The sequence below is a fragment of the Panthera leo genome, chromosome C2, assembly GCF_018350215.1.
Source record: "Panthera leo isolate Ple1 chromosome C2, P.leo_Ple1_pat1.1, whole genome shotgun sequence".
NCBI classification, from domain to species: Eukaryota; Metazoa; Chordata; class Mammalia; order Carnivora; family Felidae; genus Panthera; species Panthera leo.
In genome coordinates, this window is record NC_056687.1 from 80,308,884 (window position 1) to 80,334,311 (window position 25,428).

A 25,428-nucleotide genomic window follows, 5' to 3' on the forward strand; every position below is an offset into this window, starting at 1 on the left:
GCCCGTCAGGAAAGGCTGTGAGGTCAGTAGAACTGTGCGAAGCAGGGGCCAGGGGCACAGCTCTGTACTGGCTCTTGAGACCCTGAGATTTTGCATTGACTCTGCTCCTAACCCACCCCGTGATCATGCACAAGATCCTTCACCTCAAATGTGCAATAAAAAGTTGAACTAGCTTTCATACTTTAGAATACATTGGGGCGTTTCTCAAATAATATATTCCACATAAATCACCTAGTGTGCACTGTGAAAGTATAGATTACCAGCCACCACCCTGTCCCCTACCCAGGTCGCTCCAGTTAGAGACTTGTGAAGACCACAGTTTTAGGAAACTCATTATGGCAGCATGGGGGAAGGGAGGTGTGGTGACGGGAGGGTGGGAAGGGAAGAAAGGGAAGGGGCAAAGAGAGGGTTGGCTTTAGGAGGGAGAGGTGAAAAGGCAAGAGTTGGTCCTGCCCACCCCCGTTTCATGGCTTGCCATAAACAGTGGAGTAGTATCCCACTTCCCTGTAGTTAGGAGAACTAAGTGGCTCAAATTCTCTAGGCAGGCAGATCCACTCCCAAAGCCCCAGGGGGGGACTCTGTCAGTAGGAGCTCTCTTTTTTTTTTTTTTTTTTTATTTTATTTTTTAATATATGAAATTTACTGTCAAATTGGTTTCCATACAACACCCAGTGCTCATCCCAAAAGGTGCTCTCTTGAGGCAAATCCCAGACAGAATTTTAGAAAATACACTTGCTTTTCAAATCTTTCTTTTTTATATGACAACGTGGCTGGAGTCAGAGCCCAGGGTGGGAAAAGGCAGGGCAGGGGGGTGCATTTTATGGCTTCCACTAGTTGGATGCCTATAGGAAACAGAAAATTCAGGTAGAAAAGAAAGGTCCAGAAACTGAGGAACTCAAAGGCCAGCAGACATGTCTACCACCTTCTCCAAAGCCTGGCTCACGTGTAGTGCTGCGACTAAGTTCTGTGTGAATACTGTACAAGGCAAAGCAAGGGCACATTGTGAAGGAGGAAGCAAAAGAGAATGTGGTGTGGAGAAGACAGGATGTTTGTAAAGTCAGAAAGTTCTAGATCAAATCCAGACTTGACCAGTTGAGTGTCCCTAAGCAATTTACTCAGACTTCCGGCCTCAGTTTCCTACACTCTTGATTTTTCTCAAGACCAGTTGGGCTAATGTACCTACTGTGCCAGTGGAGCACCAGGAATAAGTGAAAGTTCATAAAAGCTTCTCTCTTCCCTCCCCACCACCCACATCCAAACTCCTCACTAGGCAGAGGTTTGGTTTCTCTCATTCATACTTTTGGAAGGTAGAAAAGTTTAATAGTAATTTTTCCCCAATGAAGCATGCACACTTCGATTACAACAGAAGTACTTCATTTGATGGTACTATTTTAAGTGACTTACTTTAGTATACAAAAGAATGGCCATCATTTTGTACTAAAGAAGAGGAATATTTTTTTTTCTCCTGAATATGGCCTGGTTCTCCCAACATAGTCCAGATTAGGGTTATTAGAATCCCAATTCAGGCATACCTGGCACCTGTACTCATTCACTGAATAGGTTTTCACCGAGCATCTCTGCGTCCCAGACATATGCTGGGTCCTAGGTGCAAAGATGAGTAGGACTAAGAAATTTCAAGTCCCTAGGGAATGTGGGGCAAGAGTTTGGGAACAGGAAGTGTGCATGTGTAGTGAAGAAACTTGCACTGGAACAGGAAGTGGAAATGATGGAGGGTTGTCCTGACCCTGCCTCCACCTTGCCATGGCCACCCAACACAAGTACTCTCCATGCTGAATGCCATATGTCAAATGAAGGTTCAAACCAGATGAAAACAAAGCTCGCTTCAGGGGCAGAGTGCTGGAATCCTTGTGAGCCAGGACTTATGACCCTGCAAATTCTCAGAATGGTACAAATTCCACAATCCCAAACTGTCATCCACACTGGCTGTACCTAAACTGCATTCTTAATCAATCTGGTGGAGCGATTTCTGTATTTCCTGCATGAACTGTTTCTGCTTTGCTTGCTAATTTTTCTCTTTCTCTCCTTTCTCTCTCTCCCTCTCTTCCTCTCTCTGCTTTCTTTCTCTGCACCTCCTGACCCCTCTTTGATCTTCACCACGGTGGCAGAAACCGAAATGGATGAGGAGAACGAACTCGGGTCAGAGCAAGAGACAGAGTGAATGACGGGACCCCTCAGAGTGCAGACATCCAGGAATGGACCATACCCAAGACCCTGGGGCCCCAGAGCTACTCCACCCCTCCCTACCCCACCAACGCTCCATTTCCAATTTCTGTGCGGATTAGTGTGGATGCTGAACAAGGCAACACAGCGTCAAGCAGTCGAAACTGCTGTGTAATGGAGAAAGGTTCCCTCCTGGAGGGCCCACCCATCATTCAAACATTACTCTGGAAAATAATGAAAAGCCAAGGGGGATTTTTTTTAGCACCCTCCAAGCGGACCGTACAATTCTCAAAGGAAAAATGACTTTGGTTCCAGAGACACAAGATTTCATATACAATCACATGGCCCTAGGCTGACCAGGTCAAAGTGAGCCCTGGTTCCTCATCCACTCCACACTTCAAGTTGAACTGGGCCAGAAGGCCTGTGACTTTATGACTTTAGTATTTTTATCTGTTGCTACTTTCTAACCATAAGTAGGTGTGAAACTAACCATAACTCCCAGAGCATGGCTTTTTAGGAAATCTAGACCTATTCTCATCCACAGAAGTTTTGCTTCCACTTAGACCTAACACGGGACTGAAAGCCCATTATCATTATCATTATTAGTATTCTTTCCTCTGGACCAGGGCTTACAAATTTTGCATCTCTGAAAATTCCCTGATTAAAGGTTTCAAAAGATAGGTATCACGCTTGAAAGCACAGTCCTCAGCTCTCGCGCCATGGGCCATCAATGGGTCACGATAAAGGGCTCTGTTAGTGGCAGCAGGAATCTCTGCTTCAGCCTGAACAAAATCAGAATAGACGCATCTGAGAAACCCTTCATTACTGTGACCAGTCAGTCAGTCTATGTGGTGATTAATGAGGGCAGAATCCTGCACAGGTGGACAATGGCAGGTCCGGAGACGGCAGTGCCAGCTTAGGGCAGGGGTGCCCCCGAGAGCGGAGATGAGGTGGGCAGTCAAGACGGGCATCAGTTAAGTCAATACATTTAAGCCCACAATGTGTAACAGATATTTTACTCAGTGTGATAGAGGGGATCCTAACTTAGTCAGAAGATCCGATATGGACCCAAATAATTGCAACACTGGGCAACATAAGATGCACGCATCAGAGAGATGAACAGAGGCCTCAGCAAAGGGAAATAGGGAGGCAGCCCTCTCCAAGTAGAAGATGGAGAAAAGGCTTTCAAGAAGAAGCAGCGCTTGATCAAGGCCTCAAGGGTGGCCAGAGCGTGGACCACATGGTTTCCCGTGTGGGGAAAGCAGGCGAGTGAGCAGCACAGTGAGGGTGTGTGATGCTGGAGCACAGGTGCACCGAGGGTGGGGACCAAGAGATGCTGGGGTGAGTGCCAGGGGAGCCCATGGTGCATTGTTCTGCAGGAAGCCCCAGATTGTGGCAAAGCACACTCAGGATGGCAGGTCAAGAAAGATGTGTCGAAGGAAAATCAATGGCAGCCAGTAGTGACAGCAGAGACAGGGTGTGGGTGTGTCCCATCCCAGGGAATGATGAGAAAGGGCGTCCACGGGAATGGAAAAAAGGAAGCGCGTTTTGATTCCAGAGTGGGGAAGTGGCCAGAGGGAGCGTGAGAGAAAGGATGAGACCCCTTCCAAAGCAAAGAGGCTAGGCTAGCTGAGGAAGGAGGCTCTGGGTATAGCATCTTTGATTGCACCAGGTGGGCTCAAGGCCCCTGGGAAAGGGAAGTTGTCTCCAGGTCCCAGAGAGGCATGGCTCTTCACCTGATACTATAGACTTGGGAGAAGTCCCAAGCTGAAGCGACCCTCTATTATATACTATTTATCACCTCCATCTGCTTAGAGGGCCAGCAAAGTTCCTTCTCTAGAGTGATGAGAAAGCAGGTACTCAAGAAATATCTCCCCACCATTGCTGGCCAAGTAACAGTCTCTCAATAGACTGAACTTCTAGCCAGGGCTTCTAGGATCTAAGCCCAACCCTGCAATTCCTCCCCCTGGAACTAGGTATTAGGTCCAGAGGATAGGTAAAATGAACCAAAGCTCAGAGACACAACAGTAATACCAAGGTCCAGGCACCAGTGAATGGTATTTCCTAAAAAAGGAAGAAAGATCTGCTTTGAGACTCAGCAGGAAAGCACATTTAAAACTGTTTTATAGCTTTAAATAATAGATGTTATCACCTCTGGTGACCCTAGTGCTGACCTTCATCATACAGAGTAGAACAGTGTCTTTAGTTTTGGGTTATCAAAATGAGTGGGAACGATTTGTCTAGGGAGACTAGAGGTCAAGACAAAACATTAGCCAGTTCTCTTGGCTTTTGCCTTCCTTGTGGATAGGAGACACCTGCTGTTACCCTCAGCTGTCACCGCTCTCCTCCACATTGAAGGGCCTTGGAGCCATCTATGTTTTAAATTAGGTAACTCTTTATTCGATCAAAATGATAAATTTAGAGTTCTAAACTTAAAAATCACAAATTCTGGGTAGCATCTCAGGGGGAAATTGCCCTCTCTCTGCTTCCCAAGGAGGGGGGATTCTGGAAGTTCTGCTCTGTGGAATGCTGTCCTCTGAAATTATCAGAAGATTAATAGTTAATGTCCATCATTACCCAGCTAATACTGATTTTAAGCCATTTTACCTAGAAAACAGATCCTTAGGAATTGTTAGTTGGTTTTCTCAAAAGAAACCTGAATTCAAAATCAGGTCTAGTTTTCTGATTGTACCTTGTTGTGTGACCTTAGGCCAGTCAAGTCTTCTCTCTGGGCTCATCTGTAAAGTAAAGATATTCTGGATTGTCCACCTTTGGGGTTCCTTATGAACTGCAAAGTTCTATCTATGACTTTTCTGTGATTCTTCAACTCTGACATAGGCTGTTAGCCCTAAAATGAAGATGCCCTTAGAAATGAGCACCACCCCCTAAAAGAAGTCCCTGAAGAGACCGTTTGATAAATTGGGTCCTCAGCCCATGACCTGGGCTTCTGACAGACTTGTACTGGACTTTGTGCTGGCAACCCCCTAAGACCACCTCAGAGGAGCAGGCATCCTACCGCCAAGCCCAACATCCAGCCCCAACAATTGGAGAACATAAGCAGGTGAACGATTCAAACTTAGCCCACCCTGGGCCCCACCTCCCGCCTTCTGTGGCCAAGATGCCCACAGAAAGCCAGCAGGGTGGGGCTGTGTGTTCATGCAGGAGCTGCTGTATTTCTGTTTGTTTTTGGTATTTTTATGCCAGGCACCAATGTGAGCACATTAACTGCTCTTGCTCAGCATGTGGTCGGGTCTGGAAGAACTGATGATTCCTTGGTTCATGTCAGCCAGAGTTTTTTCAATGAGCTACAGGCTTCATTCTTGGGCAGGAGAGACTAAGAGGATTGCACAATAGAACTGGAAGTCAAAGAAAGGACTATGTGGGGAAGAAACTGGGGTCTGCTTAAATCTCAGCAGCCCTGCCCCTGCCCTGGAGTTGACACGAGGCCAGGTGAGTTGGCCACACAGTAGTGCCACAGTAGATGGAAGAGACCCCAAAAGCACAGCTACTCATGGCGGCAAAGGCCCTGTAAAATCTCTAGGGTACCATTCTCATAGACTAGAGCACTGCTCTCTGAACTTGTGTGCAGTGCACAACCTGCACATCTATATGAGACAGATCCTTCATATGGCCCCAAGGAGAAGAGCACAGGGTAATTAAGAGGTGTTACTCTCTTCTCTCAGTTGCAGACTGTGGAGCCCCAGCAGAGCTGAAACATGGGCAAATCACCTTCTCCACCAGGAACAAACTTACCACATACAAATCTGAGATCCGATACTCCTGCCAGCAGCCCTACTACAAGATGCTCCACAATATCACAGGTGAGCCCTCCATGCTAAACCAGCCCACTCCCACCTTGTACCATTTGGGCCTCAGGGTTGGACGGGGGGATGAGGCAGCCAGTCTACTGGCCAAAGTTTGGGAGGAATTGGAAGGAGAAACACCTGGGGGCATGTCTTACCTCTCCCTGCCTCAAGCTGACATCCCACGGGTTAGGCCACATGGCACCCCCAAAACCCTCACATGCACACTCAGAGCCCCTGGCAGAGAAGGAACCCTCAGGGAGACAGTAAAGCCAATCAGTTTTGCCTCTGCCACAGACTGGTACTAAGAAAATTCTCTAAGCTTCAAAGCCCTCACTTTTCAAAAGGGGAACTCGTAGAGCTAATGTGAGACTCAGATGAGATGGCGGACACGAGTGTGGACACGAGTTTATTAAGTGGGGAGAGGAGGGCAGACAAGTGCACCACGGGGAACTGCAGGAGCAAAGGGCAGGTGACTGAGGAGGAGGAAGTGCCTTCCAGGGGCTGGGCTGGATCAAAGGAAGGGGGCAGCCCCAGACAGACAGGAGTCAGATTGTACAGAGCTTTGGACACCATGCTGAGGAGTGTGCTGTTTGTTTGTGAGGGCAATGGGGAGCTCTTGGTGATTGTGAGCAGAGGGAAGGCATAGATTCTAATTTTAGAAAGGTCCTTCAGGGTGCAGAGAGGACTGGCCTAAAGAGAATGGCATCAGAGAGACCCCTTGCAATGGCCTACTATAAAAGAATCAAGAACCCAGATCTATTTTCCATATGCTACAAATCAACCATTCTCTCCCTTTTCTCCCATCTATTTTCACTCTCCCAGGTATATATACCTGTTCTGCCCAAGGAGTCTGGATGAATGAAGTACTGGGGAGAAGCCAGCCCACATGTCTACCAGGTACCTGACCCTCAAGTCCTCTGCCTCCAGGTCTCCCATCCAAGGCTATTGTTGGAGAGTGGATGGGGAACATGATGCTTTGGTCCTTTGTTAAGGGCTACCTCAGAGAGCCCAAGATCAGGTCTTGGCAAACCATCCAGCCTCTACATTCAGCCTCTGTTATCACACCAAGAGCCTTCCTGTCTCTTCTCTCTGCAGTTCTGCTCCATTCCCACCAGGCTTTCCCTCCAACAGTTTGTGTGTGCACTTCCTGTGCACCAGGGAAATCAAGAAAGTGGGCACTCTGTCCTCAAGTACTCACTGTGTTGTAGAGATGAGCAACATAGGACAAATAACGGACAACTATAGGACAGAATAAGAAGTTCCTCCAAAGAGTAATGTATTCAAGTCTTACTGACCACTGCAGCCCCATGGCTCACCTACTCACCCCACTCTAAGATGAAAAAAGAACTTTGTGGTAACAGAAAGTGTCACTGTGCATAGAGATTTGGGAGACATTTTGTAGATATTTGTGTTAGCATTAAAAATATAGGTGATTTGCATTGCAATCATCGTGCACACATATATTCAAATCAACTTTCTAGAAAACTGTAGCCTCAAACACACTCTGTAGGGTGAAACAAATAATCCACACCAAAAAGAAAATTAATAGTCATGGCACAGAAATATACACTCTTAATAAAAGCAAAAATAGCAGAATTGACTTAATTAATCAAGCAGAATTCATTAAAAGATACAACCATTCAGGACAGCACTGAGGAGTGATGCTGACCCCACCTACATATTTGCTGGAACAGCAGGAGCTTTGCAGTATAGTTAAATGTTGCGTGGCATTTGTATTTTACTGAATTAGAGTGTGGGGTAAACTGAGACAGTGTATTATCTGAACGGTACCTTTTAGTAACCCTCAATATCCACTCAGTAGGCTTCTATATGTTAGATATAGATGTTAAAATAGAAAGACTATAGGGTTGTCTACCATTATCTGTAAGAACCAAAGAAAATGTTAGCATTCTATGTTGGCCATCACAGTTGCTATGAGATCCTACAGAAGGAGGAATTCACTGCGTGTGGTAGTCTGGGAGTGGAGGAGTCAGGACTGGTTAGGAAGACTTCACTTGGGAGGGTTTTATACTTAAGAAAGAAGTTGGAGGAGGTGAAGCGGAGGAAAGGTCAACCCACTCATACCCTGGTGATCCCCATCATCTCATTCAGGCTTAGCCAGGAGCACACCCAAGGGCACAGAGCACACCCAATGTGAACCCTCAGAGAAGATGGGGAATGGTGGAGCTGTGGAAAACTGGAAAGCCAAATCCCCATGTTGCTAAAATACTATGTGGGCCAAAGGTAAAAGCATTGCAGGTGGATTCCATCCTGGGCAGCCATATTGCAACCTCTGGAAGGGGAAGAGGCATTGAGCTGGGAGTCAGGGGCTTGGGTCCTAGTCCTGGTGCTGTCATTTTCTTATTGTGATCTTTGGTAAGTAATCTCTGGGGCTAAGATTCCATACCTCAGAAGTGAGGGAGTAGGACCAAGTGATCCATAACATTCTATAACCTGCAATGGTTATCATCCTCTATATTTACACAAAGCATCTTGGATATAGTGAGTCATGAAATTCTTTTAACACCTGGTATTGGGAAGAACTGTGGTTTACCATTGGACCATGCCAGAGATTTCTAAATCCTTTCCTCCTAAGACACCAAAATTGAACCCAAAAGCAAACCAGAAAGGAGAAAGCCATTTTATTTAACATCATAACATCCACCTTTCCAAAGAATCTTATTAAGCAAATACTCTCTGCCCTTCATTTTACATGTGAGAAAACTGAGGATCGGTGAGGAGCACTGATTTATCCAAAGCTATTCACAAAGTTAGGGGCAGAGCTGGAAGATGAAGCCAAGAATTTTGCTGTCAACACAAGCAGTGTTGAGCCATTCTTCACTCTATGTTTCATGGCATCCTCATGGACCCAGAATTCTAGAATATTATATTTTTGTTTTAAGGGCCCTCCCTCAGTACCTCCAGTGCTCTAGAGTCTGAATTTGGCTTCAGTGCAGCTGAAGCTCTAGTTTTTCAAGAAGATTCCTTTATTCCAGGAAAGATTGGATGGAAAAGGGTAGCAGCCAAAAAGAAGGTCCCATTTCAATGAGCTCGCTCAAGGCTTGTTGCATCATTCAACCTCTTGAAAAGACAAAAGCACATCAAGATGAAAAACAGACTTTAGTGCAGAAAATAAAACAAGAGTTAGAAGAAACAGGCTCTACTTCTGGCTCTGTCACTAATGACTTTGAGTATGTCACTTGCCTTCTCTGAACCTCGATTTCTCCATCTGTCAATTAGTGGTGCTCCAAGCTTCCCCAGCTCTGACATTGAAGAAAGGCACCATTCAGAGCTGGCTTTGTTGTAAGCATGAACTCAACCACAGGCATGTCCCTTACCAGATGAGGCCCTTTCAGCACTAAATGAGTTGTTGTGCAGGGCCAGTCACAGATTGCCTTGAGATGTCACCTTGTAGGCTGCTGCTTGTAATTGGGAGTCTGGCCTTCAACTCTGAAAGACCAGGCCACAGAGAATTAGCAAAGGCCAGCTCACATCTGGCCTGATGTGAAGGACAGAGTGCCTAAGGATCATGTCAGAAGCTTTTGGCATCAGGAAGAAGAGCATCTGAAAAACATTGGGTCGCTGAAAGCCTGACCTCCCAAAGTTGCCAAGAAAACACAAATATTCCTTGGTCTTTAAAGAATTGTTGAAAGTATCCAGAACCAAAGAATGTAGCCTGGCCATTTGCAACCAGGAGGAAGCCCACACTCACACCAGGCTCACCTCCCAAGCCTAAGAGCCCTGCTGGGAAGGCCCATGTGAGCTTGTTCTTGGCCAGCAGGGGACTGGTACTGAAGACCCTCTCTGCTCATGGGCCAAAGACATTTGGCTGCAGGAGGCTGGTGGTGCATGTGCATGCTCGGGGTACAACTCAGTGGAACGAAGTTTGATCAGACCTTTCTTCTTCCCCTGAAGGTACTACATGGTTCCTGGGTGCAATGATGGGTGGCTCAGAGCAGAGCCCATGCATCATTGCTTGTAGATTATGCCACTTTCCCCTAACCTTCGATGCCCTGGGCATGCATTCATAGCATGAGTCCTTTAGGCCAAAGAAGAAAAAGTTACAGAGCCCATGACCATGATCTGTATACATAATGAGGTACTGTGGGATATGGGACAAGACATTGATCTTAGAATCTAGTTAATTCCCCTACTAACTTAATGGTCATGTGTCTTGGGCTAATTGCTTAACCTCTGGAGAGTTTTACTCCCATAAAATGGGGATGGCCATGGAAAATGAAATAAAAATTGAGGGAATTTGGAATTTGAAGGATCCATGGAGATCATATTGGCCAACTGCTTCATTTAGCAGATCAAAAATTAAGAGACAAATTTACTTAGAGTCACACAGGACATAGGAGAGAGAAGCTGGGTCAAGTCCCCAGGTATCTTGACTCCCAGCCCAGTGTTTGCTGTGACCCGCTGGACAGTCTTTTAGTTTCCTTCCATCGCTCAAAGCCCATGACCTATGGTTTTCAGAACTTTTCTAAGTACCCACAGCATGGGCCTCTTCTGGAATATGAGCTGGTCAAAGCCAAAAGTGATGTTGGCTGGAAATGATTCAGGATGGTGAAGCCCCCACACATGAAATGGTCTGGTCTGTCGATAGCACTGGCTACAGAAGGGCCAGACCATACACAGGCCAGACCAGAAAGACAAGTCGAAGATGACACCTGTGCAGAACTCTCCCAGGCTAGTGTGGCCCTGTGATGTAGAGTAGGGTCCCGTGTGGCATAATCTACAGTGAATGATGTGAATTTCTTTCAGCAGCTCTTTCCATATGTCTGACCTGACCAGTCTCTGTCTCTTGTCCCCATTCCCTCCTTCTCCTTACAGTGTGTGGTCAGCCCTCCCGCTCTCTGCCCAACCTGGTCAAGAGAATCATTGGGGGTCGGAATGCCGAGCCTGGCCTCTTTCCATGGCAGGCCCTGATAGTGGTGGAGGACACCTCAAGGGTGCCAAATGACAAGTGGTTTGGGAGTGGGGCTCTGCTCTCCGAGTCCTGGATCCTCACAGCAGCCCATGTGCTGCGCTCCCAGCGAAGAGACAACACAGTGACACCGGTCTCCAAGGAGCATGTCACCGTCTACCTGGGCCTGCACGATGTGCGGGACAAATCAGGCGCTGTCAACAGCTCAGCTGCACAAGTGGTGCTCCACCCAGACTTCAACATCCAGAACTACAACCATGACATAGCTCTGGTGCAGCTTCAGGAACCTGTGCCCCTGGGACCCCACGTCATGCCTATCTGCCTACCAAGCCCTGAGCCCGAAGGCCCGGAGCCCCACATGCTGGGCCTGGTAGCTGGGTGGGGCATCTCCAATCCTAACGTGACAGTGGATGAAATCATCAGCAGTGGCACACGGACCTTGTCCGATGTCCTGCAGTACGTCAAGTTACCTGTGGTGCCACACGCTGAGTGCAAAACCAGCTATGAGTCTCGATCGGGTAACTACAGTGTCACAGAGAACATGTTCTGTGCCGGCTATTATGAGGGTGGCAAGGACACGTGCCTTGGAGACAGCGGTGGAGCCTTTGTCATTCTGGATGACTTGACCCAGCGCTGGGTGGCCCAAGGCCTGGTGTCATGGGGGGGCCCTGAAGAATGCGGCAGCAAGCAGGTCTATGGGGTCTACACAAAGGTCTCCAACTACGTGGACTGGTTGTGGGAGCAGATGGGCTCCCCACAAGGCCTGGGGGCGCTCCAGGTGGAACGGTGAGCTGACCGACTTCCTCAGGGCCTGCCTGCCCCACCCCAGCCCGAGTGAGTCTGCACACGCACTTCCGACAGCACACTCCACGTTACTCACCAGACCAGATGGAATGGAACGCGCTGTTCTCATCCTCCCAAGACAGCCCAGGGGCCCTGAGAGCCAGCAGTGTGGTATAGGAAAAGGTTGTATGAGAGACCTGGGTGCATGGCCCTGAGCAAGCCCCTGCCCCTCTGTAGGCCTCACTCTCCCCGGCAGCACAGTGAGGGAGACTAGACCTCTGGCCAATCCCAGCACTCCTCTTTGGGAGCACTTGACCCCGGTGGCCTTATGCACTCCTAGTCACTTACCAAACGCACTCCTCGCACTGTTGGTGTGCCCGAGCTGGGACCTGATTGTTAGAAAATCTTTCCTTATGTTGAGCTGAATGCTGAGTCCGTATGTTTTCCCTGATCACCCCTGGCACAGACAAGTCTAGTCTCTTCTAGGGTTTTAGAAGACAGGGATCAGACCCCCAAGGCTCTGTCTCCTAGGGTGATGCCTTGGAGTACTTTTGTTCCTTAGGTTTCTCTCCCAAAAGCTTCTTGTAGTCCAAGCCATACGCCTGTGTTCTCTATTAAAGGAATTTCAAAGGACAACGAGAAAGCTGGGAAGGTGTTGTGGTGACCAGGAGGAGGAGAATATCAGTGGGAGGCCCCCCATCCCTGATAAATTCCTATTGTCAATTCTGAACACATCATTTAGACCCATATGTTACTCTCCAATATCAGCTGACAACATGGGCGTCCACACCTGCCGCTCCAGACAAGCATGAAGCAAACTTCCAGCTTTGAAGTGTATCATCTGAAAGGGCGACCTGAGCCCCAGCCCTAGGCATGGAGACCCAACTGGATTGTTTAGAAAAAGAGAAGGCCCACACTGTGTCCCGTTGGGCTTCTGGGCAAGGAAATGGAAGAAGGGTGGGCTCAGGACATTAGGAGTAACCTGATCTCACCAGACTGCCCAGTGTGCCTACAGTCTGAGCTCTTCAGAGAACCCACCTGGCATGGATGTTCAGAGAGATCCACCCCTCTGGTTTCCAGGAGCCCGAGTCATGGGAAGCAGAGACTTGCCCATGAAAGGCAGGGAAGAGAGAGAGACAGCCAAGAGTGTTGGGTTCCAGTCCCCTAACTGGCTGTATAACTTCTCACAAATCACTTTCCCTTTCTGGGCCTCAGTTTCCTCATCTAGAAAAGGAAGACATCAGATCCCTCTCAGCGTTCTTCTAGTGCTAGCATTCAGTCTTCTGACTGCCAGAGCCTTTCCCTGGCTCTCACAGGGCTGACTGTGTTCCTCCTCCCCAGAGCTTGCTTTTCTGGGGATTCTCCGTCAGAGAAAGGCAGCCAGAGAAGTCTCTTGAGAAGAATTCCAAGAGAACATTGGGAAGTGTCCGCTTGTCCAATCAGTTCATGAAACACACTCCTATGTCTATGAACAGTGCACATAGAGAATGCTGTATTTTGTATATTTCATACCACAAGCTTCACTACTCTGCAAGGTGCCTCTGTGCTCTGTTTCTCCTGTCAGGGGTCTAAAGTGGAAATAAACCCTCTGTGGATAACAAACAGCCTTCATTCTGAGGTTTGGTTATTGTTGATGTTTGTGTATTTTGACCTTTTGAAGGAAACTGGCCCCTCATTAAGCTACTATCTCTCCCATTACAGAAAAGGTACAACTTTTTGTCATTTGGACATCATCCAAGAAAGGGTAAAATGAGGAATGGAGTCAGTTATGGACATGTGTCCCCCCAGGCTGTGTGCCTTCACTGAAGCACCTGTCATTTAAGTCCTTAACTTCAAAGAGGCCAAACTAGCATGCAAGACAGGGTCACGTGCATCCTTGTCTCACACAGGTGAAAGCAGTGAAGTGTCGTAAGAAGAGTAGAGATCACAGCAATGTGGGCACTTGAAGGCGGGAGAGTCACAGGGCTGAAGGGGATTTGGGGAGCTTTATAAACAGGCTGCAGAGAACACACCAGGAGACAGGAGAGAAGGGCCAGTGTGGATGAAGATCAAGCAGGGAAGCATGCCTGAGTGGAGAGGTGCATCAGGGAATCAGGGAAGGTGGAAGGAGTCTTAAAGGCCATACAATGGTTGCACTATGCCCTGTAACCAGTGACTCTCTAATTGGGAGTATATTAGAATCACCTGGAGTGCTCCTTAGAAATGCAGATTCCTGGGTCTCACTGGCAGAGGATTCTGAGGGTGGGCAGCACAGTGTGGGAAGTGGGGGGAGGGGGAAGGTGCTGGAGAAAAAGGTGCAAACCCACCAGACCTATGGCTAAGCCAGTGCAGATGTGGGAGCTGGGGGAGTTTAAAACCTTCAAATGATGTATTCAGCAGGGCTCAGTGTATAGGCCTGGTGTGAAATAGTGCAGACATGGAGCTGGTGGGGAGGGGGGGGCACAGCTAACCTGCTCATGAGGGCTCTCCATGGATGTGCTCATGGTTTGCCTTTGTTTGGGGTTCGTATCATAATGAAAATATCATGTTTTTTACACTATTGAGAACTAAAAGAATCCTAAATTATGCTTGACATTGTATATGTAGCTGGTCTCGAGCACTATCCTGTCTTGCGTTCTAATGTGTTTCAGATTTTTACTATCCTCTAAATATTAGGACTTTATGTTGTGACATATTGAGACGCTGAGGTATCATGAGGTTACATGGAAACCACCTTGTGACATGGCAGGGAGGAGTCACATTACTCTCTACTTCCCCTGGTGATTTTTTTTTTTACCAGCTTTAGGATGCAATCTATGCAGACCTTAACAGACATCTGGAATATCAGAGGGGAGAAGGTCACGAGCAATCCAGCTGGAGATGTAAGGAATGAATAAGCAAGAAGGGAATCACTGAGAAGTGAAGCCAGGTCAGAGATACTGATTTGGAATCCATCAGGGTACAGTAGGATGGCCACAGGAGACTGCTATTATCTACCGGAAGTGTCCAGAAGAATGGGCCAAGGACTGATCAAGGGTGCCACAGCATGGAAGGCATGGAGAAAAGAGAAACTCCAAGAAAGAGACAAAAAAGAGGGGTCAGAAACACAGCAGAGAAGTGCTTCAGAAGCCAAGGAGGCAGTATCAGGAAGGGTACAGTAGTCAACAGTGCCAATGCCACAGGACAGTCTGAAGCTAACCTCCAGGCAGGATACTCCCCAGGGACAAGGACCCAGCCTCTACTGTCCACTCAGAGGCTCTAGGAAGCAGGGCCCCTGCTGTGTTTAAATCTCCAACTCTCCCTCCTCCTCCTCCTCCTCTCTTCTCTCTCTCTCTCTCTCTCTCTCTCTCTCTTTCCTTCCTTCCTCTCTCCCTCCCTCATTTCCCCCCTCTGTCTCCACACTTTTCCTAGGTTTTATCTCTCTCTCTTGAGGCAGGCAACTATCCAACTATCCTTACATCCACTTTTCTCTATGACTTACAGTAAAAATTATATGATTATATGCTTAGTTCTCTGGGTTTGGATTCCTTGAAACCTACAAATCTTTTACCACAATCCTTGACTCTTCAAATGAAAGTTTAAATTTCCAACTTTTCTTTCTACTTTGCTCTTTCAAAAGTCAGAATTGTATCCAGCCTCACCTAAAACAATGGATGCTCAGCTTTAATAATAAGGAGCCAGAGGACAAGGGGAATTCCTGGACATAGAGAATATATGACAGAAAATTTCAAATCCTGTTTTCCTACACATGAAAACATGTCTTTTGAAGTCCCATGTATGGGTCCAGAGTCATTCTACCTCCATATATTGTTGTGGATCTACTAAATGTCCAAATAGCCACTTTATTTCCAAGTGTATGCACAGTCTGGCACTTTCTTCTTCCAAATCCACCTCCAAAGGAGAGGAGAGGATGTGGAGACTAACTGTCAATTCCTCTTTCCATAAGTTTGGCTATGGAAGGGAGGAGAAGGAGAGACTGTAGAATGAATGAGAAGCCAGGAAAGTGGAAGTGCGATTTCAGGATGAGAACACGGCCATGTTTTGGAGGTGTGGGCAAAGGAAAGATTCAAGATATCAGAGAGGGATGAGAATCTCCCAAGCCAGGTCCCCAAGAGTGTGGAAGTGAGAAGATCCAGAGTCCAGAATTAGTTCTGAAGAGAAAAAGGTTTATAGACAGGGGAAGATGGAGAGAGAATGCTTGGGAGAGTTCCCACCCAGTGGGCTCTGATATTCTGCTGGGAGTGGGGACAGGACATTAGCCTGAGACATTAGCCAAGGGCATGTAGAATGAAGCTACTGGAAGATACTGAAGATGCAGTCAAGGTTAAAGCACATCCATCTGGGATTTCCCCAGCCCTACTCAGCAGCCTGGTGACAGCTACCAAGAAGGCAAATGGCTACCTGGATCCAGGGGCTTAGGGTATGAGTGCTCTAGGAAGTCACATAGTAAGAGTTAGTGGTGCTGGATATGGTGGGAAAAGCCCTGAAGTCAGGAGACCTAGATTAGAATTTTGCCACTAACTCATAGAGTAGCTCTTTGCAAGTTAATTCCCTTCTTAAAGCCTCAGTTTCCTTAGGTGTATGATGAGAGGGATAGACTAGATGGTCTCCAAGGCTGTTCAGCTGTAAGGTGCTGTGTGTCTGTGTCTGTGAATCCAAGTCAGTGGAAACAATATGGATCAGGGAGACCCTTGGAGGGGTCTTCAACCCCCCAAGGCCCTGAGGAAGGGCTTCTCTGAAAAGAGATCCCCCTGGATAGAGCATGAAAATTCTTTATTAGTCAGGACTCTTTCATTCATGTAAAAGAAACCCAATACAAATAGCTTAGGGAAGAGAGAGAGGGCAGGGGAGGGAGGGAGGGAGAGAGTGTTTGTGTTATAGGCTCACATAGCTAAAAAGTCCAAATCACAAGACTTCAGGTATGGTTAGATCAAGGAACCCAAATATCAGGATACAATCTCTCTCTTGCTTCATCCTTCATCATCTAGACCCACTTTTTTCCATTAGTAGCATCATTCTCTGAAGACTCCCAATGAAGTGATCATTGATAGATCTTGGATTATAACCAGCAGCTTAGCAACCCCAATAGAGAAAGGCCTTCTCTTTTTCTAATACGTTTAGCAAAATTCCCAAGGCCAGCTTTCATTGGGCTAGCCAGGGTTACATTCCCATCTCTGAGCAATTGTTGTCCCCAGAGGATGAGAGGATTTAATTCATTAGGTCTGAGTCACATTCCTATGTCTGGAAACAGATGTAAGATCATTCCAACTCAGGACATAATGGACTAAGAATGAGGGAAGAGTATACCCCAGAGAAAAACTGGGGTGCTATTACTTAAAGTGCAGTGAATGCTGGGAAATCAAAAATAATAGATGTTCCTAAAAGACGATGATGAGCTCATACCTCTAGCAAAGAGCAAGATGAAGCCCAGAGTGTGATCTGTCCCTCCCTCCTTTGGCTGCAGTGTGTGGGCTCCCCAAGTTCTCCCGGAAGCTGATGGCCAGGATCTTCAATGGACGCCCAGCCCAGAAGGGCACCACCCCCTGGATTGCCATGCTGTCACACTGGAGTGAGCAGCCCTTCTGTGGGGGCTCCCTTCTAGGTAAGGAGATGTGGAAAGGGTGGGGGACCCAGGATTCGGGGACTGGGTGCAAGTGAAGGGAACCAACCTTCATTCTAGAGACTGATCAAGATTTCTTCATTGAGAATCACTGTCCACACTAGTAGCAGGACCCAGAAGGACAGTGTGGTAGGAAGAGTCCTTAACTGCAGCTAGGAGACATGTGTTCCTGCTCTAGGTTGCTCCTTCAGTCAACAAACACCTATGAAGTCCTGGTCAGTCTCTGGCACTGGGAAGGACTAAGTCAAGGAGTCAGACCCTCAAACATGAATTACAAGGCACTTATGTGCAGCTCAAAGGCATGCTGACTAGGGCTGTGGGACTGGGGAGAACCAGGAAACTCACCCTGGAGAAGTCAGGGAAGGGAGATTTACAAAGGCCCTGAGTGCCATATTTAGGAATTTAGATCTCTCCTGAAGGCTGCTGCAGATTTATAAACATATTATGGAAAGTTCTTGCCGGGGTAACACGGATTGAAGGAAGAGTGAATCCAGAAGCCAGGAATTCAGTGAGGTAGCCATTGCAATTGTAGGGAGGGAAGTCATTAGCCTCAGCATGAGGACATGGGACAAGGGAAAGAAATAAGGCAGATTCGAAAGGATTAGGAAATAGGACGGTCAGGATTTTGCAAGGAGTGAACGTGGGTGGGAAGGGGAGTAAGGGTGGGAAAGAAATGGCTGGCAGCTCTTCCCATTGCAGTTTGGTCCAGATGATCAAAGATCCATTCCAGCTCTGACATCATAGGAAAAATGAATAGCAACCTAGAGTCCCTGGCCAGTTCCTGGTCTGATCTCTGAGAGATCAGAAGGCATGAATGGGTCCACATCTGCCTGGGCAGCTCCCAGGCTGCCAGCCTCGTCTCTCACTGACTCACCTTCCTGACAGTACAGTCAGGTAAGGACATGTCCGTGCTAGATCAGTGCTTTTCAAACTTTAATATGAATAGGAATTACTTGAGGGTCTTGTTAAAATCCCCAGATTTTATTATAGAATTAATAAAGATTCTATTTCAGTAAATCTGAGGCAGAGCCTGAGAGTCTGCATTTCTAAGAAGTTCCCAGTTGAGGCTGATGCCTAAAGGGTAGCCAGTAAGCACAAGGCTTTTTGCGGACCCATCTTGGGCTGTGTGGAGTTCACCAAGCCCATAGGTTTAAGGGAGCCCTAAAATCCCATTGAAGATGTTCAGTCTTGGCCTCTTGGTTAGAATAGATAGATGAAATCACAGATTTAAATCCTCATCTTCAGATTAGGGTCAAATGAGTGTCTGAATTCGGGCTGTGAAACACAATGGAAAGGGGAAAGCCTGAAGTAGTCTGAAGCTCTCACCTCAAGGCAATAGAAGGCAGGAGGGGGAGTCTAGGGCAGTACCTATGTACAATTCTGTTCTCAGGCTCCAGCTGGATTGTGACCGCGGCTCACTGCCTCCACCAGTTACTCAATCCAGAATACCCAGCCCTACAGGACTCAGACCTGATCAGACCTTCTGACTTCAAAATCATCCTGGGTGAGTGAGGAGCAGGCTGACTCCTAAAGCCAACAGTGGTTCTGGGCATAGACTGTGTCCACTCACTCACTCATCAGGGCAGGACACCTGGGACGAAGAATGATCTAGAACTGGAGTCCAGAGGCCTCAGTCCTAGCCCAAGTTTATGATTTGCAGGTAGTGAGACCATGAGCAAGTCGTTGAAGTCCAGCCCTCAGTTTTTATAAGTAAAATAAGGATCCCAGTCTAGATATTTTCTAAAGACACTTCAGGCTTCTATGAATCCATGGTTTCAGGTAAGTCACACACAGATGATCCAAGCTGACCCTCTCTTTTATAAAATCTAGACCATCAGCTGATTCAGTTCGGTTCAGCACATACTTACCTACTGACATTATGCCGGGATCTAAGAACACAGTGTAATTAAGAGCCAGTTCCTGCACCCCAAGGAACTTACAGCCTACTATGAATATGAACACAGAGACCTCTAGTATAAGATAGGAAGCAGAGAGTCCTATAGGAGGGGAACAGATGAGGTACCATTGGAATTCACAAGAAAGAGACTTCTAACTGAAGAATCTAACACAAGAATCGGGGAAGCTTCATGGAGGAGGGAACACCTGACTGAGGCACTGAAGTGTGATTATATAGTTTGGACATGTGGCAATGATCATCAGAATGAGGATTATAAGGCAATGGGATCAGTTCAAGAAGAAAGCCAGAGGTAGGAGCCCATGACTTTGCAGAAGTCGAGTAAGGGGATGGCTGGGAAAAGAGCAGTGAGAGGCAGAAAAGGGTTAAGGCTGAAAGCAGGCTGGGTGGGACAGGGGGTGACTGGGGACAAGGTGTGATCTTACCCTCCATGTCTCCATTACCCCCATGCCTCATGGGCCTTCTCTTGCCCAGGTAAGCATTGGAGGCGCCGGTCAGATGAGAATGAACAGCATCTCAGAGTCAAACGCTTCTTCCTCCATCCCCTGTATGACCCCAACACATTTGAGAATGACGTGGCTCTGGTGGAGCTGTTGGAGAGCCCGGTGCTGAACGACTATGTGATGCCCATCTGTCTGCCCGAGGGGCCCCCACAGGAAGGTACTCTGCCGCACCCCTGCTCCTGCCTCTGCAGAGCAGCAGGTGCCTTCACAGGGACTTCTTCTCCAGCCCTGGGGAGGTTCTGGTGCCAGCCGAGCCTGCTGACCATGTCTGCGTGATCCCTCCGCTGCCTCCCCTAAAACAGCTAAGTCAGAACCGGCTCCATGGCAGGACACAGTAAATAGGCAGGCTTGACCAGTACTGTAAATACTATGTCAGTCAGGATCCAGATGAGAAGACAGAAACCAGACTAGTTATCGCAAGAGAGAGAATTTAATACAGGGCATTGGAGGACTAGGGCAGTAAAGGGGGATACTAATGCTAATGTAACACAGGTAGTACCCACAGGAAGAACCCACCCCTCCTGGGGCTGGGGGAACAAAGGGGGGAGGGGGCAGTCACAGGACCTAGAAACTTGGAAAGGGGATTCAGAAGCCTGAGGAGAAAGCCCTGTGCTGAGGTGCTGGGGAAATAGCCAGGGCCAGCCCCCAGGGCTAGGGCAATGCCAACAGTAACAGCAAGGCTTCCTGGAAACGCCCCCTATTTCTGGGACCCCTCCTCCTCAACAAAGCACAACTCCCATTTTAGAGCCTCATCTGCAGCATCACAAAGCAGAGTAAAGAGGAAGCTTGGGCCCGAGAGACAATGGTTTCATCACCACACAGATTCAAAACCCCACCCTGCCATTTCCCAATTGGGTGACCTTGAGACAGTGTTAGACCCTCAAGGCCCTTACCTCTACACAGAAGATAATACCCCATAGGGTGGCTGTGATATTTAAGTTCAATAATACACTCAAACACACTGGCTTTCTTTTCATCTTGGTCTAAACCCAGTAGTGCCGCATCGTAGCTAACCTTCTTCGGTTTGATCAAGTTATAAAACATGGCTGAATAGAGCTGAGCCAACAGGAAAGGCACAGCGATGACTCTGCTTTATCAGATGTCATGTGCCTACCATGTACCAGTTGCTTTGCTTTTGTTAATTTATTTATTACTTCTAAAAGCCTGGTGAAGTGGTATTGTAGTCCCATTTTCCAGATGAGAAAATGAGTCCTCGCAAGGTGAAGTGACTTTACCCAAGATACGGTTTGTAAGAGGCATAGCTGGGACCAGAAGCCAGGTTTTCCCTCTTAACACCCAATGCTGTTTCCAGTGTCCAGGCTCTTTTTCAAATGAAGAAATGATTGCTCTATCAGAGCTCAACCCATTTCCACACTGTCCCAATATTTGCCAACTTCATAGACTTCTAGAATATCAGGGCTGGGAGAGGTGTTAGAGAATACCAAGTCCAGCCAATTCATTTTGTTTTATGGACAGGGAAGCCAAGCCTCAGCAAGGGAGGGAGGTGAGGGGGCTCCCCGAAGGCATCAGAGCACACTGTGGACTAGGCTGAACTTTTTAATTTCTCACCATTATTGATTGAACACCTACTATGCACCAGCACTGCTGGAGGCATGAGGATATAGCAGGGAAGAGAGAGAAAGCTGAGTCTACTAACTTAATGGAGCCTAAGTTCCATGCTAGTTGGGAGCGGGAGAAACTGGACAACAAATTAGCCAGCTAATGAGTCCTAGAAACAAATGTCCAAACCTCTATTGCAGGTAAGCTCCAACCCAGCCGTTCTCCTCTCCACCATGCTGCCGTTCTCCAAGGGGACAAATTCAGCCCTTCCTTCCCATGCAGGGAATGATGGGACAGCAAGACTCAACCCTCTGAGAACCCCACAGACAGCCTCTCTTCTCTCACTGTGTCTTCCTTCCTCCAGGCGCCATGGTCATCGTCAGTGGCTGGGGGAAACAGTTCTTGCAAAGGTTCCCAGAGACACTGATGGAGGTGAGGTTCAATTTATGCCCCATAGAGAATGATGCCTCTGCCCTGCATTGACCCTTTCTGCTCCATGTTCCCCTCAGGGATTTAGAGTTTTGGGTGAGAGAGACAAAAGGGGCCCAGACCCACCTCCAAAGTTCACTGGGACTTTGAACCCCAACAAGTTTGGTCTGTTTGTTCTACATGGGGCACTAGTCTCTAAACATTGTTCAGTATTTCTGTAACATATTAAAGACTCAGCTCATGGAAATTCTTCCAGAAAACAGCAGGCTTGGACACCCCAAAAGGTGACCCATCAGTATACCGTAAAGATTCACATACCAGAGAATGGGCTAAAGAATGGGCTCTTGAGAGCTGCAGTTCTTGTAGTAATAAACTTGACAGTTGCATTTAGGAGTTCACATTTATATCATTTCATAAAAGAACACTGAACCAGAAGTAAGGAGCCATAGCTCCAAGTACTGGTTCCTACTAACTTGCTGGGTGATCTTAAACAAGTCATTTGCCTCTCTAGATCATTGTATAGTATCTCGAGCTGCAAAGTTAGGGGCAATGCTAGACGCCCCCCCAAGATCTGCCTGACTCTGACATGACTGGGGTTAGTGACTGCCACAGCTAATTTTTGACCTTTCAACATATGTTATTTTTTTTTTTTTTTAATTTTTTTTTTTCAACGTTTTTTTTTTTTTTATTTATTTTTGGGACAGAGAGAGACAGAGCATGAACGGGGGAGGGGCAGAAAGAGAGGGAGACACAGAATCGGAAACAGGCTCCAGGCTCCGAGCCATCAGCCCAGAGCCTGACGCGGGGCTCGAACTCACGGACCGCGAGATCGTGACCTGGCTGAAGTCGGACGCTTAACCGACTGCGCCACCCAGGCGCCCCACAACATATGTTATTTTAACACACTTCGAAATTTCAGATTTGCAACAGCCATTCATCCTTTCCTTCACTAACTTCCAGGTACTTATTTGGTGCCTCCCATGTACCGGACATTGTACTAGTTACTAGGTATGCAGGGGGGTAAAAGGACAGATCATGTCCCTGGATCTTATAGGGACTGGATCTGCCCTTTTAGTCAAGTGAGGGGGACAGAAAGTAGTTACCAACATGATAAATGTGATGAGGAAGAAGTGCAGGAGGCTCCAGAATGTATAACAGGAAATCCAACCTCATCTTAAGGGTACAGAAGGGCTCTCCAGAGAAAATAACACTTTAATACCTGAACAATGAATAGAGGTCAGTCAGGCACTTGATGGTCTGCTGAAGATATGTGCTTGTGACTACTCTGTGCTTGTGACCGCTCTGCCCTAAGTTTCTCTCCCCAGTGATTTGGGAAGGCCATGGCCCAAGAGGGACCAAAATGGCAAAGGTCAACAAGAACTATACTTTGGGGTCCCATTCAGTTCTTGGTGTGGGTAAATGAGACTCATATGTTTCTTCATTTTATCCCAGACATCTGCTCCAACATTTACCCCCAAGCTGAATCCAGGGCAATAATAATCACAATACCTTACTTTTACGTATCAATTTATTGCTTCAGTTAAAAAGACTATTCCCTGAGTATTGACTCTGTCCCAAGCTATGTAAGTAGAAGTGGACAAAATGCAAACCCAGTGTCCAGAAGCTTATACTACTGTGATGCCTGCTGTAAGGCAAGCAGTGGTAACCCCTATGGACTTAACATTTATCCGGTGTTTGTAATTTACAAAGTATCTGCTTATTCCTCTCCTCTTTGGACCATTCCATGTGATTCGTATGGCAAGTAGTGTGACTTCCATTTCTCAGATGAGGAAGCGATCTCAGAGGTCTGAAAAGCAGTAAGTAAACTATATGCCGCAGGTCCCACAGCCAGCAATTGTAGGGATGGGGGCGGGGGGAGAAGATTGACCATGTTTTGTATACATTCCCATATTTGAAATAATGAATGTGCTAGGCAAGTATTATTACAGATGAGAAAAATGAGGCCCAGGGAGGGCAAAAGACTTGCTCAAGGTCGCACAGCAAGTTCATGACTAAGACTGTAGCAGAACATGATCTCCCCATTCTTCAGTGTTCCTTCACCTGCACAATAGGATAGTCTCTGAGACCAGGTCTAAGGTTCGACCTAAGCTCATCCAGGAAGGAGATGGGGAGGAGCCAGCTCTAGGGGTATCAGAACAGCAAGAACTCCTCAGCCAGGGGTAGAGCCAACAATGGCCTTATGTTGCAGATTGAAATCCCAATCGTTGACCACCGCACATGCCAAGAGGCCTATGCCCCTCTGAAGAAGAAAGTGACCAGGGACATGATCTGTGCTGGGGAGAAGGAAGGTAAGTCAAGAGGATGGCATACAACAGGGCACCACCAGCAATGGAAGGACTGGAGATCGTCCAGTCTTTAAGGCTGAACAGAGGAGGACTCAGAGAGGAATGGGGGAGGTCACGAGAAGAAGGATTCCACTGGAGAATTACACTGCGTCAAAGAAACGAGTGCTAAGAAATTCCCATCATTCCCATCTCCAAGCCCAAGGATTCCCCTATGAAAGGAGAGTCCCGAACCTGCCTGCAATAACTGAAATCACTGAGCTCTCGGGAGACCGGACAGAACTGCAGAGTCCGGGTTTGGGTCACATGGTCTGTTGCGCCCCCTCGTGTTCAATTCTCTGAACTGCAAGTCAGATGTAGGGAAAAGGAGGCTCCTTTGGATTTATTTGGGGCTAGGAAGGGGAAAGCTTTAACATGCATCTCCTTTTCATTTAGGGGGAAAGGACGCTTGCTCAGGTGACTCCGGAGGCCCCATGGTGACCCTGGATAAAGCGACAGGCCAGTGGTACCTGGTGGGCACGGTGTCCTGGGGCGACGACTGTGGAAAGAAAGACCGCTATGGAGTGTATTCCTACATCTACTACAACACAGACTGGATCCAGAGGGTCACCAGGATAAGGAATTGAATTCTGTTCCTCACCCCCAACCGCCTGCCCCGGGTCACTCAGCAGCACAGGATAATTATCTGATGCAAGATGGCCACCCCTCACCTTTCACCCATTTCGTTCAGCCCACCCATTACTGGCCAATAAAGAGGTATCTCAGCCCCCTCTCCACACTCTGTAAAGGAGTAGAGTAGCTGAGTGATCAGAATACAAGGCTGAAGCCAGGCCCTATCACTTACTGACATTGCATCATTGGGCAGGTGGCTTTACCTCTGAATGGCTGTTTCTTTGTCCATATTATAAAAATGGCATACCTTACCTACCTCAGAAGAGTCTGATGAAGATAAAATTAATTAATATATACGTAGCACTTAGCACAGTGCAGACATAAGTCCTCAATAAACATGACTTAGCAAAAGTCATTGTGTTTACCAGGCAAATGAAGTTCTCCCACAAATCCCGTCGGGTCTTAGGGCTGCTCAGTGTGTACCCTTCCCCTCAACCTTGACCATCTCCTTCATCTGCCTGAAAATGTTCCATGATTCTTTGCTACCATGTACTTTTCTCAGTCCCAATCCATGTTCCCTATTAAAAAAAGAAAAAGTGACAAGTTTCTAAGTCCAATAGCATGTCCCATAGCAATGCACTTGTGAATGTGAGCTGGACATGAAACTGAGAGAGTGCCCGAGAGAAGCAGGACAGGAGGAGGGGGGCAGACCAGGAGCAGTGGACTGGGAAGTCAGATGCCAGGTTTTACAAATAGCTCTTCCCCCAGCTCCTGTGTGGCTCTATGCCAGTCCCTTCCCCTCATCTG

At 47.4% G+C, this 25,428-nt stretch overlaps 1 protein-coding gene across 2 annotated transcripts in view; it reads left to right on the plus strand.

Moving 5' to 3' along the window:
* Positions 1 to 25,193, plus strand: part of MASP1 (MBL associated serine protease 1) — a 60,983-nt gene extending 35,790 nt beyond the window's left edge. The window contains exons 9-16 of one of the 2 annotated variants that reach the window (XM_042956145.1): positions 5,865 to 6,002; positions 6,810 to 6,884; positions 17,144 to 17,281; positions 18,690 to 18,803; positions 19,689 to 19,874; positions 21,642 to 21,709; positions 23,916 to 24,015; positions 24,445 to 25,193. In XM_042956145.1, the coding sequence (XP_042812079.1) occupies positions 5,865 to 6,002; positions 6,810 to 6,884; positions 17,144 to 17,281; positions 18,690 to 18,803; positions 19,689 to 19,874; positions 21,642 to 21,709; positions 23,916 to 24,015; positions 24,445 to 24,635 (1,010 nt within the window). In that variant the 3' untranslated portion in view covers positions 24,636 to 25,193. Of the gene's footprint in view, positions 1 to 5,864; positions 6,003 to 6,809; positions 6,885 to 10,823; positions 13,301 to 17,143; positions 17,282 to 18,689; positions 18,804 to 19,688; positions 19,875 to 21,641; positions 21,710 to 23,915; positions 24,016 to 24,444 lie in introns of those variants that run through there. The other variant, XM_042956144.1, reaches the window with a different exon arrangement.
* Positions 25,194 to 25,428: the final 235 nt, after the last annotated feature.